The following is a 17,814-nucleotide window of genomic DNA, read 5'->3' as shown; positions in this document are numbered from 1 at the left end:
TTGTGTCGTATATGTCAACGTCGGGGTTACGTTTTTGTTCTCTCAAAAGATCTCGAAGGTCCGCTTCCTGCCTATGGATATCCTGAGCGCGTTCCCTTTTTTTCCTGGAGGCTATTTGAATTAGTTTTCCTCTAATCGTCGCCTTATGGGCAGCCCAGCGAATCGCCGGGGAAGTGTCAGTGGCATTATTGTCAAGGAAGTATTAACGTATAGCGTCCTCTACCTCCCTAAAGACAATCGGGTCATTAAGAAGGGAGGCATTAAGCCTCCAGGGAGCGGGTTTCGGTTTAGTCCAGAGATCAGATACCGTCATAGCGACGGGTGAGTGGTCCGACCACGGAGTCACCAATATCTGGAACTTCAAAACGAATGGAAGGAGGGGAGATAGGGTAAACAAGTGATCAATGCGGGCATAGGTTTTGCGGGCATGGGAATAGTGCGTAAAGTCTCGTGTGGTAGGGTGATCGTTTCTCCAAACATCCACCAGGTCACTTGAATGCAACAGGCGTGCCAGTTTAACTCCCTGTTTGGGGATGTGCCGGAGGGAGGCATGGAGGGAGGTTGACTTATCCAATATTTGATCTAATTGGAGATTACTGTCGCCCCCCAAAGATGACATGGCCTGTTGCATGCGGCATGACCACCCGGAGCATGGCCTGGAAAAAGGATAATTGACCCACATTGGGGGCGTAATAGGAAACAAATGTGACCTTATGTTCATTAATTTTGCCATGCACCATGACATATCTGCCCTCTTTATCGCGGCTCACGCTTTTGGGCGTAAATGGGACTTTCTTTGCTATGCATATTGCCACTCCCTTTTTTTTATCAGAACTATTGGATAAATAGCAAGTGGGGTATTTCGCGCTAAGGAACCTGGGGGAGGAGGAGTGGGCAAAATGGGTCTCCTGTAGCAAAAGAATATCCATACCCTGCTTAGAGTAATACTGGAAGCCTTTTGTGCGCTTTACAGGCGCATTGAGACCCTGAACATTATGGGTCAGGATTTTAAAAGGGGCCGGGACATGTCTCGTCATTATGGCTTGACAGGTTGCACTCGCCTGAATACGTTGGGGTCCATCACCCATGGGATCCTCAGACCTTGGGGAAGCTCGACCGCACTCTCAAAAGCCGGAAGACCTGGACATCAAGGGAGCACTAGGATAGGGAGAGGAAAAAGACAAAGAATAAGAGAAAAAGCAAGAGAAAGACGAGGAGAGAGAGCTCTCACCTCGCCCTCCCCCCCCCCCCTCCGACGAAAATAAGGGGGGGGGAGGGAGGTCAGAAACACGCTAAGTAAAGCTATACAGGTATCTAGACAAGGCTGGTTGTGGGGTCCAGCTCCCCCAAAGGTATTGCGAGGTTGCTCACCACATATAGCCATGAGCAAGTTCGCAAATGGTTAGTGGCATGTGGAAACATCCCGAACAGTTCCACTCCTAGCCACCCCAGCTATGCGCTGGGTGAAATGAGGCGAGACTACTCTGAAAGCCCAGAATGCAACACTGGTATACTCAGGCACCAAAACTATGAAGGCCCATTGCAAGCCCTGGAGGGGCCCTTAAGTCCTTGTCATGTGTCCCAAAGTGCAACTGAAAACATAAAACAAAAAGAACCAAAAGAAACAAGCATAAATGTCAGTGGCCGCAACAGCCCATAAAGGGGACAGGCCCCGAAGTGAGAAGAAAATAAATGAAAAACATTTGGAACAGTCTCACGTGGGCCGCTGATGGGTGGGCAGCTGTAGCAGTCTTCTCCAAAAACCCAACGAGGTTTAACACTATCGAGGTTGAGGAAGTCGTTCTCGAGCTGAAAGTCAAACAGACAAAAGTAGAACAGTATAGAGGTTCACGGGGTATGGATAACTCCCCAGTAAACAACAGGAACCTCACAGCCTGCACTGTTCCCATGCAGAATTCAAAAGAGATCCATAGGCAACAGATCACATAATAAAGCTTCACGGTGGGGTGCGTGGGTGGGCATGGGCCCTCCGGCTTGGTTGAGACCATAAGGGTGACAATGGTCTGGCTGACGTCGTAGGAGATTCAGAAGGGGACCTGGGTGAAGGGCCATCCCTGGAAATTATGCCCAGGCCCAAGAGAACATCTTCTCCATCCTGGAAGGTAGAAAAAGAATGCGTTTTCCCCTTGTAGGTAAAGGAAAGGCAGAAAGGATAGGACCATCTGTACTTAATCTGGCGATTGATGAGATAAGTCAGCAAGGGTTTCAGCGACCTCCTCTTCTGTATGGTCGTTTGGGAGATATCGGCAAAGATTTCAATCGGGTGGCCTAGTAAGGTGAGATCTTGTTTGAAGCGAGCTGCCGCCATCACTTTTTTTCTTTGATTCAATAGAAATGCGGTTTAACAATGCCATCTTGCCTTGGGGACGCCAAAGCGCGATGAAAACGGTCGAATTCCAAATGAAGGGGTGTAATATCAGGAACCAGGTCGGACATGAGAGTATGTATGGTAGGTAACAGGTTGGTAATGGACTCAGGGAGGCCTCTAATTCTGAAATTGTAGCGACGGGACCTATTCTCCAGGTCCTCTATTTTGTCCTGGGCCTGATCCAAGAGATCTTGCAAGGAGACGATCAATTTATGGTTCTGATTAACTCTTTTCACAGTGCCATCTACCTTGGATTCAATGGAGTCTAATCTGTTTCCTATGTCCTGGAAGTCCCCCTTTAGGTCTGCTGTGATAATGGCACAGGCCTTGGAAAGTTCCTGCTGCAACAGGGCCGAGAATCTGGCTATTAATACTGAATCTCCAGAGTATGTCTCATAGGGAGGAGGGGGGGGGCGGAAGAGGACAAGGAGCCCCCCTGACTCAGAGCCAATTTGGCTACATTTTTTTTTTTTCTAAATACACTCTAATGAATTAAAAAAAACAAATAGTTACCCAAATTCTTTTGTATAATCTAAAAGATGATACGTAAAACTGCAACTACACAGACCACAGTACCTAAAAATCTCCAAAGGTGGCACGTTAAAAATGTTTACAGGTTTACCTGTTTAGAGTTACAGATGAGGTCTTGCGCTAAAATTATTGCACTTGCTGTAATGATTGCAGCGACACCTCACACGTTTACGTATGCGGGTGTGATTTATGCATGTGTTTTTACACTGTCCCTTTATTTAGTTTTTATTACTTTTATTCCTATTACAAGGACTGTAAACATCCCTTTCAATAGAAATAAGCATGACAGGTCTTTTTTATTGAGAGATCTGGGGTCAAAAAGGCCCCCTTTAAAAGCAAAAGAAAAAAAAACCCTTTTTTTTTTTTTTACTTTAAATGAAAAATGTAAATAAAAAAAATGTAACGTTGTTTATGCCCAAGAACTGGAAGTGACGTAAGCGGTCACTCCAGTCCTAAAAGCGAGTGGGGGTGCTATCTTTCCCTCACTCGACTTCCTGCCCAGCAAACTGCCACATCGTATCTTTTCCAGGCTAAACAGATGAAATGATCGGGAAATGGCGGGGGGTGGTGTAAGAGGGGTACCGTTACCGCCGCCTCTAAAAGTGATCCTGCGTTGAATGCGTTGGACCACTTTTTTCTGATGCTGAATCGCCCATAGTAAAAATGGTACTGGGGTTATTTCAGCTAGCTGCTGCCATAAAGAGGTTATTAACCACTTTAAGACCGGGCCTATTTTTGACACTTGGTGTTTAAAAGCTAACAATTTTTTGCTAGAAAACTACTTAGAACCCCAAACATTATATATATATATATATATATATATATATATATATATATATATATATATATATATAATTTTAGCAGAGACCCTATAGAATAAAATGAAGATTGTTGCAATATTTTTTTATCTCACCATATTTGCGCAGCAGTCTTCCAAATGCAATTTTTTGGGAAAAAAATGCACATTTTTTAATAAAAAAATAAGAAAACAGTAAATTTAGCCCAATTTTTTTTCCATAATGTGAAAGATAATATTACGCCAAGTAAATAGATACCCAACATGTCCTGCTTCAAAATTGTGCACGCTCGCAGAATGGCGACAAACTTTGGTACTTAAAAATCCCCAAAGGCGACATTTTTATAATGTCTACAGGTTACCAGCCTAGAGTTACAGAGGAGGTCTAGGGCCCAAATTATTGCTCTCGCATGAACACAGTTTGAACACCGTTTACATATGTGGGCGGGACTTCCTTATGCGTTCACTTCTGCTCGCGAGCTAACAGGGACAGGGCACTTTAATTTTTTATTTTTTTCCTATTTATTTTATTTATTATTTTATTTTATTTTTATTTTTTACACAGTTTTAAAAAAATAAATAAAACATTTTTGATCATTTTTATTCCTATTACAAGGAATGTAAACATCCCTTGTAATAGAAATAGGCATGGCAGGTCCTCCTTTAATGTGAGATCTGGGGTAATAAGACCTCAGACCTCACAACTACACTAAAAAAGAAAAAAAAAAAAAAAAAAAAAGTTGAAAAAAAATTGGCCCTTTAAACCGGTTGCTAGGCAACGACGTTTGACGTCGCTTCGGTCCTCCAAGACCTGTCTCTGAGGAAACGGGACCGTATCGTTTCCCTGCTGCCGGCGGGTCCGGTTAGCGGGGAAAATGGCCGAGATGCGGCTGGAGGGGGGCACCTCTTCCGCAGCACCGTAAGGATGATCCCGCTGCAAATCTGCCGCTGGGACCACCCTTATCTGAAAGTCGATCGCCCGCTGTTTTCAAAAATACCGGTGTTCCGTGAATAAACCATACCCATGAAAAACCATACCCTCGTCACTTCCGGTGCACCTACGGAGGGTATGGATTTATCACGGTAGTGTGTGTAACGTTACACTTGCGGCGGTTACATTAAAACAGCTCGGCTGCAACATGAGTCATCTCCGCTCCTACCCCTGTCACTTCCCTGATCTCGGCTAATAAATATAAAAGGGGATCACGGAGCCGAGATCTCCGTCATTTAGATTTCATACACCCGCCGCCGCTTTTATATTTATTAGCCGACTGACTCATATTGCAGCCGAGCTGTTTTATTGTAACCGCCGCAAGTGTTGCGTTACACACACTACCGTGATAAATCCATACCCTCCGAGCACTTGTCAGCTCCTCAGCTGTTCAATTATGTATCCGGGGCTGTGAGCATGCGCACTGCAACGCTGCTCAGCTGTTCCTGACAGGAAGTGACGTGGGTATAGATTTCTCACGGGGTAGGGTTTTCTAACGTTACATCGGGGTTATCTGCTGCCATAACCCCCGTATTTAGTGTCAAAGGACCGCCGTAAATCGACGGCGGGCGGTCGGTCGGTAAGTGGTTAAAGAGGTTGTAAACCCTCGTAAAGAAAAAAAAAAAAAAAACCTGCAACACAAAGGCATAATGAGCTAGTATGCATCGCATACTAGCTCATTATGAAATACTTACCTTAGAACGATGCCCTGCAACAGGGCCCGCACGCCACTGACGCGGCTGACATCTTCCCCAGTGTTTCTTTTAGGGTTTGCAGGCTCCGGCACTGTGATTGGCCAGAGCGGCGATGAGGTCACTCCCATGCATGTGTGCAGGAGCCGCCGGTCACAGCACAGGTCCTGAAGAAATGGTACGGGTGGCCGTTCCTTCAGTGCGCATGCGCTAATGACAGTGCAGTATACAGTAAATATCTCCTAAATGAGTGAACCAAATTAAAACAGCGCTAACATACTAAATAATTAACATCTATATAATAAAGTATAAAACATAAAAGTGTAGCGCTAGAAGTATAAATGAATCACAACAAATGATATATAGTGTCCAAATGAATAAAAAACGAATAATCACAATGATGTGGATATAAGAAAAAGGAAAAAGCAAGTGTAGTGTCCAAATAAATAAATCCCAAAGATTGATGTGAAGTCAAATCATGAATCCGCATGCACAATAATCCAAGGAGGGGAGGATTTTTCCCGTGACACCAAGGGTATGTGAAGGAAAAAGGAACACCTCTGTGATGGGGTAAGTAAGGCAGCTTACCAGATTTCTATGGCTGCTCAACTTAATGAGTCAGCCTCTCCCAGCTATTAATCAAGACCACTGAAGATCTGATGTTGCGTGGATACTTATTCACTTCAAATGGACCTCTCAATATGCGTGAAGGGATCGGTACAGGGTAAACACTCCTCAATATTTTTCATCAGTCATAAATGAATATGTAAGGAAAAAGAAAGCGAAGCCCATAGCGTCTGGGTCTATTGAGACGAAACGTTGGCGACTCCAGACGCAACGTCCACACGCCCCTTGAAATTTTCGCCGGCCTCCACCATTTTTGTTGTTTGGGACAGTCTGCGGGACGCCGCACTTCCATCCCTTGTACAACCATTTGACAAGCCTGTCTATTCATGTTACATTGTGAGTATCATTTTTTAATAAACAAGATTGTAATTTTTAAACGTGATCACGCTATGGGCTTCGCTTTCTTTTTCCTTACATATTCATTTATGACTGATGAAAAATATTGAGGAGTGTTTACCCTGTACCGATCCCTTCACGCATATTGAGAGGTCCATTTGAAGTGAATAAGTATCCACGCAACATCAGATCTTCAGTGGTCTTGATTAATAGCTGGGAGAGGCTGACTCATTAAGTTGAGCAGCCATAGAAATCTGGTAAGCTGCCTTACTTACCCCATCACAGAGGTGTTCCTTTTTCCTTCACATACCCTTGGTGTCACGGGAAAAATCCTCCCCTCCTTGGATTATTGTGCATGCGGATTCATGATTTGACTTCACATCAATCTTTGGGATTTATTTATTTGGACACTACACTTGCTTTTTCCTTTTTCTTATATCCACATCATTGTGATTATTCGTTTTTTATTCATTTGGACACTATATATCATTTGTTGTGATTCATTTATACTTCTAGCGCTACACTTTTATGTTTTATTATTAATTTGAGTCATTGTTGGTTGATTCTGTGTTGGCTGCTGACATTTATCATTCTTTCACTCATCACATTAGCGCGGAAATTTTTTTGAAATTTATCTATATAATAAAGTGCAACGCGTCCAAATTTATGTGCAAATTGATGCAACTGCTGTGCATCCAAATAATTTTTGGAGAGAAAACTTCAAGTGCAAAAATATTCAAAATTGTGTATTCTAATTGTGTACAAATTGATGCAGCTGCTGTACATCCAAGTAATTCTTGGAAAAATGTGTAAAAAGATAAAATTAAGACAGCGCTAGCATCACATCTGGAGTGACTAGTGAATATAGTAAATTATTAGAGGTGCAAAGTGGTCAATATAAATAATATATAAAATATATAGATATGAACCAGCAATAAAAATATAAATAAGAACCAGCAAAAAAACAGCAATAAATCACAAATAATGAACCAGTATTGAATCACCATCAATCACAATAAATAATGAATAATAAAAGAGTCCTTAAATCTTGGTGTAATATAAATATAGGTGCTCAAGTGCAAAAAAACGTCAGATCAAGCAGTGCTCAGGTGAGTGGCCCGTCCCTCCAGGTCCCCTACTCGCCAAAGGTATATATCATATGCGCTTGATAGGATCATGTATGGCTTGGGTGATCAGGCTTCAATATAGATGGTCCCAGAGAATAGGAATGCCTTAGTTAGGATCGCTCCAGAAAGGGTTTCCGTTGTTCCCAGATGAAAAGAAAAGAAGGGGGCCGATAGTGTAATACGTTTTAAATATTTTATTCCCCCAAAGTATAAGTTATACTTACAAAATAAACGAACTGAACTCGCATTGAGTGTATACAGAAAACGAGGAGCGCCGCTATCGGCGTGCGTTCCACTGAATCCAGGAAGTAAAACCAGATGTGACGATGCGTACTCGTGTGCCGGAAATTATGTCAACGCGTTTCACTCGTAAAGTGGGCGTTTTCAAAGACCAAAGACATCTCCTAAATAGTGCAAGTTTAAGAGATATTTACAGTACCTATAGGTAAGCCTTACCATAGGCTTACCTATACGTACAAACAAACAAGGGAAGTTTACTTCCTTTTTAAACGTCAAAGTAACGTTTGCAAGTCAGAAAGTGGTTAAAAAAGCATGACTAATGCCATGTTTTGAGTGTAAACGAGTCCTAAGCGATATCCTTATTATTCAAAAATAGTTAACACACATCCCCTACCTAAAGGCTTCGTAATCTGTTTTTGATTAAAATGTTTTTTACAGTTTTTCTTTCCTACCACCTTATAAAATCCTCTCCTCCTTTTTTTATCTCTCACTTCTGTTTTGTTTGGGATGAGAAGTTTACGTTAGTTGTAGTCATATGCGCTGCTCTATGCACACATCCTATAATCCTTAGTCTATTTTGGGAGCAAGGAAGAGATGGAGTAAATTTTCCTAAATACAGCGAAACTATGGAGATGGAACATAGCCACCTTCGACAGGAAGTTGGATGACAGCAGCAAAATAAAAGGAATCTGGAGAATTGGAGGAGGTTGAGAGCAAACCTACTTGGTTGGAATGCAAGAGAACATACTTGAATATAATTATTTTTTTAAACCAGAGTTTAGTGTCACTTTAGGCAATCATGCTAAAAGCCTTTGCATGGGCATGGTCACCTTAGGCCTCATGCACACTGGACATTTTTACAGTTGCTGTTTTTGGCTTCAGGCCTTTTTTGCTACATCCAGTAAACTCCCCAGCATGTTATCCTATGTGTCCATGCACACATAGGCTTTTACTAGCCATTTTTGGCAGGGACGTTTTTGTTTTCTGGCTGGAAAAACCCCCCAGAACAAGTGGGCTTGAAGAGGAGTTTTTCAGCTGTAAAAAATGCGCTAACGCTGAAAAACACACCTATTCAGCATTTATGAGTTTTTTTGAGCCATAAGCTTTTGTGGGAGTATTGTTTTGCTAAAAAAAGCTAAAAAACACGAATGCTGCAAAATGCTAAAAATCGTTTTTACCACAGCATTCTACAACTAAAGCTACTGCCAAATGGTAAAATAAAGTAACGCGTAGCTAAAAAAAATATTTTAAGGAAACAAATATCTCAACCACTTCCCGTCCAGCCACCTACCCATACGTCGCTGGACTTTCAGTGGTTATACCAGAATGGTGTGACTCGACGATTGATTGTGCGGAGGGGGGTGTTGTACCTGGTGGGGTTCCTGCAAGGGCCCCCCATCCTGCCTGGATTTGTCCTTGAGTCCTGGTCTCCCTCCAGGGTCCCTGTAAGCCTTGTGGTGCCGTGCGTGGCCGCCATTTTGTTGTAGCCTGTGTGTTTTTATGTACGATGGCCATGTTTGTGTAGTCTGGTTGCCATTTTCTTGTGGTTTGCCAATGGAAATAGCGGCGGCCATGACAATGGAGCCCCGTGGGCGGCGATTTTGGCGGTCGGAGCCCCTCCTCATCCCCTGGTGCTGATTCCTGGATCATTTTACTTCCTGATTGCAGTTCGTGTAGTGCATATTCTCCTGGTGGCTGCAGGTGCCTGTTTCTGTGGGTGGTGAGTCTGGTGGGGTCCTCTCCCTCTCTGCTGCCAGCATGGTGGGGGTTGTCCCTTAGCGGTGTTTTACTGCGGATCGCCGTATAGGTATGGCGAATTGAGGGAACCTGCTGCCATATAACATAATAGTTATATGGCGGCTGGTCGGCAAGTGGTTAACATATGAATTCTCAGGTGCCTGTAGCTCGATGCCTGACTCCCCAAAAGCTACTTTTGATGCAGATTTGGGCTTTTTGGCCCTATAGATTTCAATGGGAATACCTGTAGATGCTCAAACCAAGCATTTTTAGAATGTTTGTTTTTTCAGAAGAATTTCAGAAGTTTTTTGCCTGTAAGAACTAGTCTCCTCTCCTTGCATTTTCCATTTGCTAAAAAAATCACCTGAAGCTTGACTACACATTGTAAAACGCTTGCATAAGTGCGCAACCACGCTAAAAAAATCAGCTTCTTTCCAACTGTCACTAATTATCACATAAAACAAAATATACAGCATACTGGTTAATTGGTTGGTGTGGGATCCAGTGCAACATATGTAACTTTTGTGTTCTTGTTCTTCAGGATGATGGAGCCCCCCAGCCCACAATACACCAAGTCTCTGCTCTACTGGAAGAAGAGAGCTCGACTGGAGTATATGCGTCTTCTACAGCTAAAGAGAATGCAGGCCAACACTGCAGCTGGGGTCAGTGATCATTTGAAATAATCTCCTGATTTTATAAAGTATGTTTATACAGATACATTTGGTGTGTTTATTCAGATACATTCGGTGCTGCTGCTGCCTCCTTCAGGAGACTGGACACTGGCAAACAAGCTGTAAGGGCAGCTGAGTATAATTCCATCCACTCCCAGAATGCCTGAATGTTTTTCTAGTGTCAAAAGGGAACCAGTGTTTTCTCACTGCTTTATGAGAAGCAAACCTTTTCTCATTCTTTATTTTAACTTTCTAAGACTTAGTCTCCATTGCAGGTCCTGCCCTGCAACCTGCCATAGAATCTTGAATTCAAATTACAGGCCTAGTCAGCAGCTTGTTTGGCAGCGAAACAAGCTGCCGACTAGGCCTGTGCTTTGAATTCACACTGGAAAAAAATACCATTGTAGGTCCAGTTCTTCTGGTTTGTTAACTCTGTTGCCAGCCAAGCCTTGGTGAAGGTGGCACTTAGACCCCTTTTTAAATTGTACCCCTGACCTTTAATGGATTAAAGTAGTGTAGCACCTTCCTAGGTAGGTGCTAGGAAAGAGCATATATGTGGCCCTGTCTGCTTATCAGGGGGGCTTGATCATTTAGTCAGGCTGTTACATGTTTCCAGGTGTGATCTGTTGAGTCTGGGGTGTCTCCCCACTGTTTCCAATGAGGGATCTTATTGGACAGTGGAGGAAACCTAGCCAATAGCACACCAGGGCTTATAGCTGTCTCAGTGCGCGGAGTTTGCCGAAATGCACCCTGTGATGAGTTAGAAGTCTGAGAGGAGCATGTGACAGGGGGTCTTTAGCGGGAAGCAGAGTCCCAGGAGGAGGCTGACGGCTGTCTCTCCTCCTGTCAGAGCTAGAGAAGGTGTCCTGGGCAGTCGGCCTTGAGGACGAAGGTTGAGCTGGGCTGCAGAGAGGGATCCAGAGTGCTGTGGACCGAGTGGAGCTGCTGGGCAGAAGTTTCCAGGAAAAACAGTGTTGTGAGTACTTGAAACTACCCAGGGGTCTGCCTAGGAGAGGGGACCACTCCAGAAGGTCAAAGGGATCCGGGAGCCAGTTAACCCATAGAGAAGGCTTAGAAAAGGGGGTGCCAGTGTCTAAGTCCTGAAGATAAGAGAGTAAAAGGGGGCGCCGGTGCGGGCCCTGAAGTGTTCAGCAGTGCAGCAGTGTATACAAGTAGCTACCTCAGCAAGGAGTGCTTAAGGGAGCTTAAAGAGGACATCTTCAGTCAGGAAAGCAGTCAGAAGTCAGTTCAGCGTTAACAGACAGCAGGTCAGCGTTGATCTACGTTGACCGGCATTCAACCAGCTTCAAGTCAGCGTCAATCAGCATTTTTCAATTGTCCCTAGCAATTTGTGCATAGTTGAGCCAAAGTAGTATCCCACTCATCCCTTTTCCTATCCAAGTTACCAAATAAATACAAAAACCCAAAGATACTGGACTGGTCATTGTCTCAGTGCTCACACTTGGAGAAACATGCTTAAATGTGCTGTTGTTGCTAGCGGTAACCCAGGGGAACCCATATCCAGCAAAACGGCTGGGAATTGTGCTACAGTAGTATCTGGACCTATTAGCAGTGGTGTGGCGCTTCAAATTCAACCCTTTTTACATCACACATCAAGACAAGGAGACTGCTGAGATCCTCTGGGGTGTAAAAGCCACCTTCCCAGGATACATAGATATGTCTCCTATAGCCATCACCTTGGATGCCACACTATGTTGGTTTTTGCTTGCGTATGGCCCTATTTGTCCTGCTGGGCCCACGTGGATCCCAGGCCCACAGCTTCCGGGATAGACATTCCCAGCCGCAGCCAATGGAACATGAGCATGCAATTTCTTTTTAACAGATTTAGAAGTACGAGCCCCTTGGTGATCCCTTAGTGTTTTGCATTGGTACAACATTATCTACTATCTTTATTGCATGCCAAAAACTGTTTCATTTCATAGAAATTATGTATCACATCAACCCCTGAGAAAGTAAACGGTTGGGCTACCAGGATGCATTTTCATACCTAGTATAAATTGTTCTATGGAATACTGAACTTGACTATGAATATATAATACTATGTATAACATCACAAATCTGCTTGCCCATACGCCACTTGTCTGTGTTAACTTGCTGACATTGTATGTACCAATACACTTGCATTTTAAATCTCATCATTGGGCGTGTCACACCTCATTTAAAGTCACAGTGGCAAACCTTTGCAACTTCCCTGCCCAGGAGCCAGATCATTTACACCAACAGTAATACCTTAAGATTACAATACCAGTAAAATAAGCCTACAAGTCCAGCGCTATCTTTCCACTTTCCTCAACCGGTCCAAATTTATGTCCTGGCATCCGGAATCTATCCCAATGAATCCTTCTGTCCTCCTTCAACTGGAGCTCATGCATGTAGCCCTACTCCACAGGCTAGAGGATACTCTACTTCAAATATTAAAAATGGCTTCTCCGTACCCAGAGATCTTTCAAAACCTCTTTCAAAGGTGGGGAAAACCAAATGTGGACATCTTGGCCTCTAGATTTAACAACAAGCATAACAAATTTGTAGGCAAGTCAGGGGTCCTTTAACCTACTCAGATGCTGTGGTGATTCCTTGGACTTCATACCAACTGGTTTTTACCTTTCCTACCTCGACTGTGCAAGATAGAGGAAGAAAGAGTTCCAGCGAGTCTCATTGCACCAAAATGGTGAAGAACGGGGTACACAAACATACTCTAGACTTCTTGTGGGCGAGCCTTGGCCTCTTCCTAACAGGCCATACTTTTTTGTCCAAGGCCCCCTGTCCCATTCCTCTGCTTTTACTGGAATGGCTGTTGAAACCCAAGTCCTAAAAGATAGGGGTATCTTTGGCTCGGACATTACAACTTTGCTCAGAGCAAGTAAATTGTTTTTCTCACAAGACTTTCCACCCCCTATGTTCAGTGCAGCTTGCTGGTGTAAATGCTCCCCTCCTTTCTATTCTTTTGATCAAGGCTTACTATTACTTCCTACAAAACTGAGGCATGCTTGGAGTGGGAGGGATTATACTGGGCTGTCCGTACAGCTTTTTTTGCCAGTGTCCAATCTCTTGAAAGCAGCAGTATAACCCGGCATACCTAAATATTTTAAACTGTGAAAATTGCTTTATGTGTAGGCCAAGCATCGGGAGCTACTTTATTTGTTAGGATTTTTGGCCACCTTTACTATCCCTTTTATCATTCTTTGGGCTTGAGTGCAGCATCACTAGGTGGACTTCATGATCTGTTCTGCTATTGGTAACAAACAACTGGCCACTGCCCCCACCTATAACTGGCTTTCACAGCAAGGGGCACATGAAGGGGCAACAAAACCAAAGAAAATTTCCAGCTCAACTCACCAGCCAATCTGCTACCAACTAAATTATCCTGTCTAACAGTTTGCATTAAAACACAGGGGTACTGTTCTGCTATTGCTCATATTAGCAAGAGACGTGGTTCCAATTTAATTAGTCCTTGCTTCTGCCTATGGTGATCTTATCTCCTCCAGCCATTTGAATCTCTCCTTCTCTCATGAGTACCCATGATTTTTACCTGGTATACTCTGCTAAGTTGTTCCTATTATGCAGTGCAGCATGCCAAAACAGTGGATGAGTTCTTGATACACTATTCGTTCTGGGACAGCCTGCAGTGTTCCTTCTCAAGGACTTGACACAGACAGCTTGGAACATTGCCCCCTACTTGTGTTGTTACATTCCTTAGAATCCTCCTTGGCTCTGTTGAGTGTGGCCCTTTTTTGGAGGTTAACCCTGGAGGATTCCACCACAGTTATGCAGAATTTTATGAGCCAAATTACAATATTATTTGCTTACTATAACAGTAGAGGACATAAGTATGACTCCACATCCTTCCCTGCAGGATCATTATCTGATTTGCCTGCAGCCTTATCAGCCACTGAGCTTTTAGTAGAAGTGGTTGTTTTTGATCATTGAGTAACCCTTGTCCATACTGTCTCACTTGCATACTGGTCATTTGGTGTAGCTAGGGTGACCTAGTTTCAAACAGCGATTTATTACACCGGCTCTGCAGTTGGATTGCAAGCAACCCGTTCTGGTACTGTCACCCTTGCACGCTAGTGTGCACCAAGAAAAGAGAGGGAAGGTACAGGACATATCCCTACAAAGAAGAGCAGGACGTTATAGGAAGTAGTGTTGTCGATGACACGTGCACGTATGTATCAAAACATTTTTTTATTGTATAAACATGCTTAAAATGGTCCACAGTTTAGACATAAAAACGTGTACAAATTCATATCCCAACGGCCCCAACTGTTACACATTAACAGTACTTTTATAAATACATAAAGGTCCAACACACTTCGAAGAACACTTTCTCTGCTTCTTCAGGGAACTTTAATATATATCTACATTGTTGTGAAATTTGAAAAAAGAAAAACATCTTATACATCAGAACATTCTTTTCATTAGAAATAAACATTTATTATTCATAAATAAGCGAATATATGTGCTCACCAATTTTTTTTCCCACAGTCCACCATTAGAACCTCCAAAGGCACATGGTACAACCCTAGTCCGATAATGACCAACTGGCTCCTAGTAGATTTCCAGGGTCAGGTCTAATGGACACTGGTCCATATATATGAGATTCAGGCAGACCAAAGTGTTGCAAAGTGGTTAAAAATGGAAACCTATTTTACTCAGTGAGTATATATCAGTGGTACTAGACCACTAGTTACCTAGGTCCACCCAATGAGCCAACACACATACATACATACATACATACATACATACATACTGGCTGATACATACATACAGTGCCTTGCGAAAGTATTCCGCCCCCTTGAACTTTTCGACCTTTTGCCACATTTCAGGCTTCAAACATAAAGATATAAAACTTTAATTTTTTGTGAAGAATCAACAACAAGTGGGACACAATCATGAAGTGGAACGAAATTTATTGGATATTTCAAACTTTTTTAACAAGTAAAAAACTGAAAAATTGGGCGTGCAAAATTATTCAGCCCCCTTAAGTTAATACTTTGTAGCGCCACCTTTTGCTGCGATTACAGCTGTAAGTTGCTTGGGGTATGTCTCTATATCAGTTTTGCACATCGAGAGACTGAAATTTTTGCCCATTCCTCCTTGCAAAATAGCTCGAGCTCAGTGAGGTTGGATGGAGAGCGTTTGTGAACAGCAGTTTTCAGTTCTTTCCACAGATTCTCGATTGGATTCAGGTCTGGACTTTGACTTGGCCATTCTAACACCTGGATATGTTTATTTGTGAACCATTCCATTGTAGATTTTGCTTTATGTTTTGGATCATTGTCTTGTTGGAAGACAAATCTCCGTCCCAGTCTCAGGTCTTTTGCAGACTCCATCAGGTTTTCTTCCAGAATGCAGAATGGTCCTGTATTTGGCTCCATCCATCTTCCCATCAATTTTAACCATCTTCCCTGTCCCTGCTGAAGAAAAGCAGGCCAAAACCATGATGCTGCCACCACCATGTTTGACAGTGGGGATGGTGTGTTCAGGGTGATGAGCTGTGTTGCTTTTACGCCAAACATAACATTTTGCATTGTTGCCAAAAAGTTTGATTTTGGATTCATCTGACCAGGGCACCTTCTTCCACATGTTTGGTGTGTCTCCCAGGTGGCTTGTGGCAAACTTTAAACGACACTTTTTATGGATATCTTTAAGAAATGGCTTTCTTCTTGCCACTCTTCCATAAAGGCCAGATTTGTGCAGTATACGACTGATTGTTCTATGGACAGAGTCTCCCACCTCAGCTGTAGATCTCTGCAGTTCATTCAGAGTGATCATGGGCCTCTTGGCTGCATCTCTGATCAGTCTTCTCCTTGTATGAGCTGAAAGTTTAGAGGGACGGCCAGGTCTTCGTAGATTTGCAGTGGTAATATTTCCATTTCAATATTATCGCTTGCACAGTGCTCCTTGGGATGTTTAAAGCTGTGGAGAGGTTTTTTGGGTTGATCTCTGGAGAGTTTATAGTTGTGTTTTGCCTCTGTCCCTTAGAGTCTAGTGTGGGGTATGGATTGGTTTCTCAAGCCAAGGGGTGGGACTTTTACGGGCAAGTGAAAGATACACAGTTGTATAAAATAAATGGTTGCAATTTATTGCGAATACAATTGTATATTCAATAAACGAGATATTTTAAAAGACATTTGTGGTGATGTGAGGTGTTTGGGTTACAGACCCAAGGTGCATAGAAGAATGCTAGGTTTGGAAAAAGAGTTTCCGTGACAGTGGTGCAATATGTGTGACTTTATTTTTGATGAAAGAGACTCTGTTTCTCCAGGCTGGATTGCTTGGATGTTTCACAGAGAGTTCATCAAAAAGTTGACCCGACAAGTTTCGGCTAACAGAGTAGCCTTTGTCAAGGGTTTTGTGTCACCAAGTGTTTGACCTGTTTTGGTGATATTTATTCAAGTCTTAGAAGATCCGCAGCGAGAACCAATTGTGAGCAACTAGATATTGGTTGGATGATCTGTTTATGCCTGGATTGGCAGATAAAATTGGCGGCAAACAACATATATAAACATATATATATACATATATATATCTGGACGTCCTTTTATAGTGGCCAATAAAGTATGTTGCAAGTTCACGGTTTCTGGGCAGCTCAGGATAACTTAAAAGTTATTTTTTCGGTGCACAGGTGCAGCCGTCCTCAATGTCCACTCTGTATTTTTGGGTTCTATGCAGGTATCTAGATGAATTGTTTGGGGGTTCGCTGCAGGTTGCGTCCGCTCTGTCTCCTCATGTCTCCTCGTCCCATTGAGGACGGCTGCACCTGTGCACCGAAAAAATAACTTTTAAGTTATCCTGAGCTGCCCAGAAACCGTGAACTTGCAATCTGCCAATCCAGGCATAAACAGATCATCCAACCAATATCTAGTTGCTCACAATTGGTTCTCGCTGCGGATCTTCTAAGACTTGAATAAATATCACCAAAACAGGTCAAACACTTGGTGACACAAAACCCTTGACAAAGGCTACTCTGTTAGCCGAAACGCGTCGGGTCAACTTTTTGATGAACTCTCTGTGAAACATCCAAGCAATCCAGCCTGGAGAAACAGAGTCTCTTTCATCAAAAATAAAGTCACACATATTGCACCACTGTCACGGAAACGCTTTTTCCAAACCTAGCATTCTTCTATGCACCTTGGGTCTGTAACCCAAACACCTCACATCACCACAAATGTCTTTTAAAATATCTCGTTTATTGAATATACAATTGTATTCGCAATAAATTGCAACCATTTATTTTATACAACTGTGTATCTTTCACTTGCCCGTAAAAGTCCCACCCCTTGGCTTGAGAAACCAATCCATACCCCACACGGGATGTTTAAAGCTTGGGAAATCTTTGTGTATCCAAATCCGGCTTTAAACTTTTCCACAACAGTATCTCAGACCTGCCTAGTGTGTTCCTTGTTCTTCATGATGCTCTCTGCGCTTTAAACGGACCTCTGAGACTATCACAGTGCAGGTGCATTGATACAGAGACTTGATTACTAGGGATGATCGAACTTTTCAAAAGTTCGGTTCGACCAGAACACCCGAACTTCCCGAAAGTTTGGCCCGGATTTCAGAAACCCATTGAAATCAATGGGACCCGAACTTCGGTAATCAAAAAACACAATTTTGAAGCCCTAAAACACAATAAATGCCCCTAAAAAGTGC

At 43.0% G+C, this 17,814-nt stretch overlaps 1 protein-coding gene across 1 annotated transcript in view; it reads left to right on the top strand.

Moving 5' to 3' along the window:
- Positions 1–17,814, top strand: part of EZH1 (enhancer of zeste 1 polycomb repressive complex 2 subunit) — a 212,296-nt gene that overhangs the window by 51,636 nt on the left and 142,846 nt on the right. The window contains exon 2 of the mRNA XM_082271240.1: positions 10,008–10,128. Within this exon, the coding sequence (XP_082127366.1) occupies positions 10,009–10,128 (120 nt within the window). The 5' untranslated portion in view covers position 10,008. The remainder of the gene's footprint in view (positions 1–10,007; positions 10,129–17,814) is intronic.

Source organism: Pelophylax lessonae (assembly GCF_965119305.1).
Source record: "Pelophylax lessonae genome assembly, chromosome: 11".
Lineage (NCBI taxonomy): Eukaryota > Metazoa > Chordata > Amphibia > Anura > Ranidae > Pelophylax > Pelophylax lessonae.
This window is presented reverse-complemented; position numbering and strand designations above follow the sequence as displayed.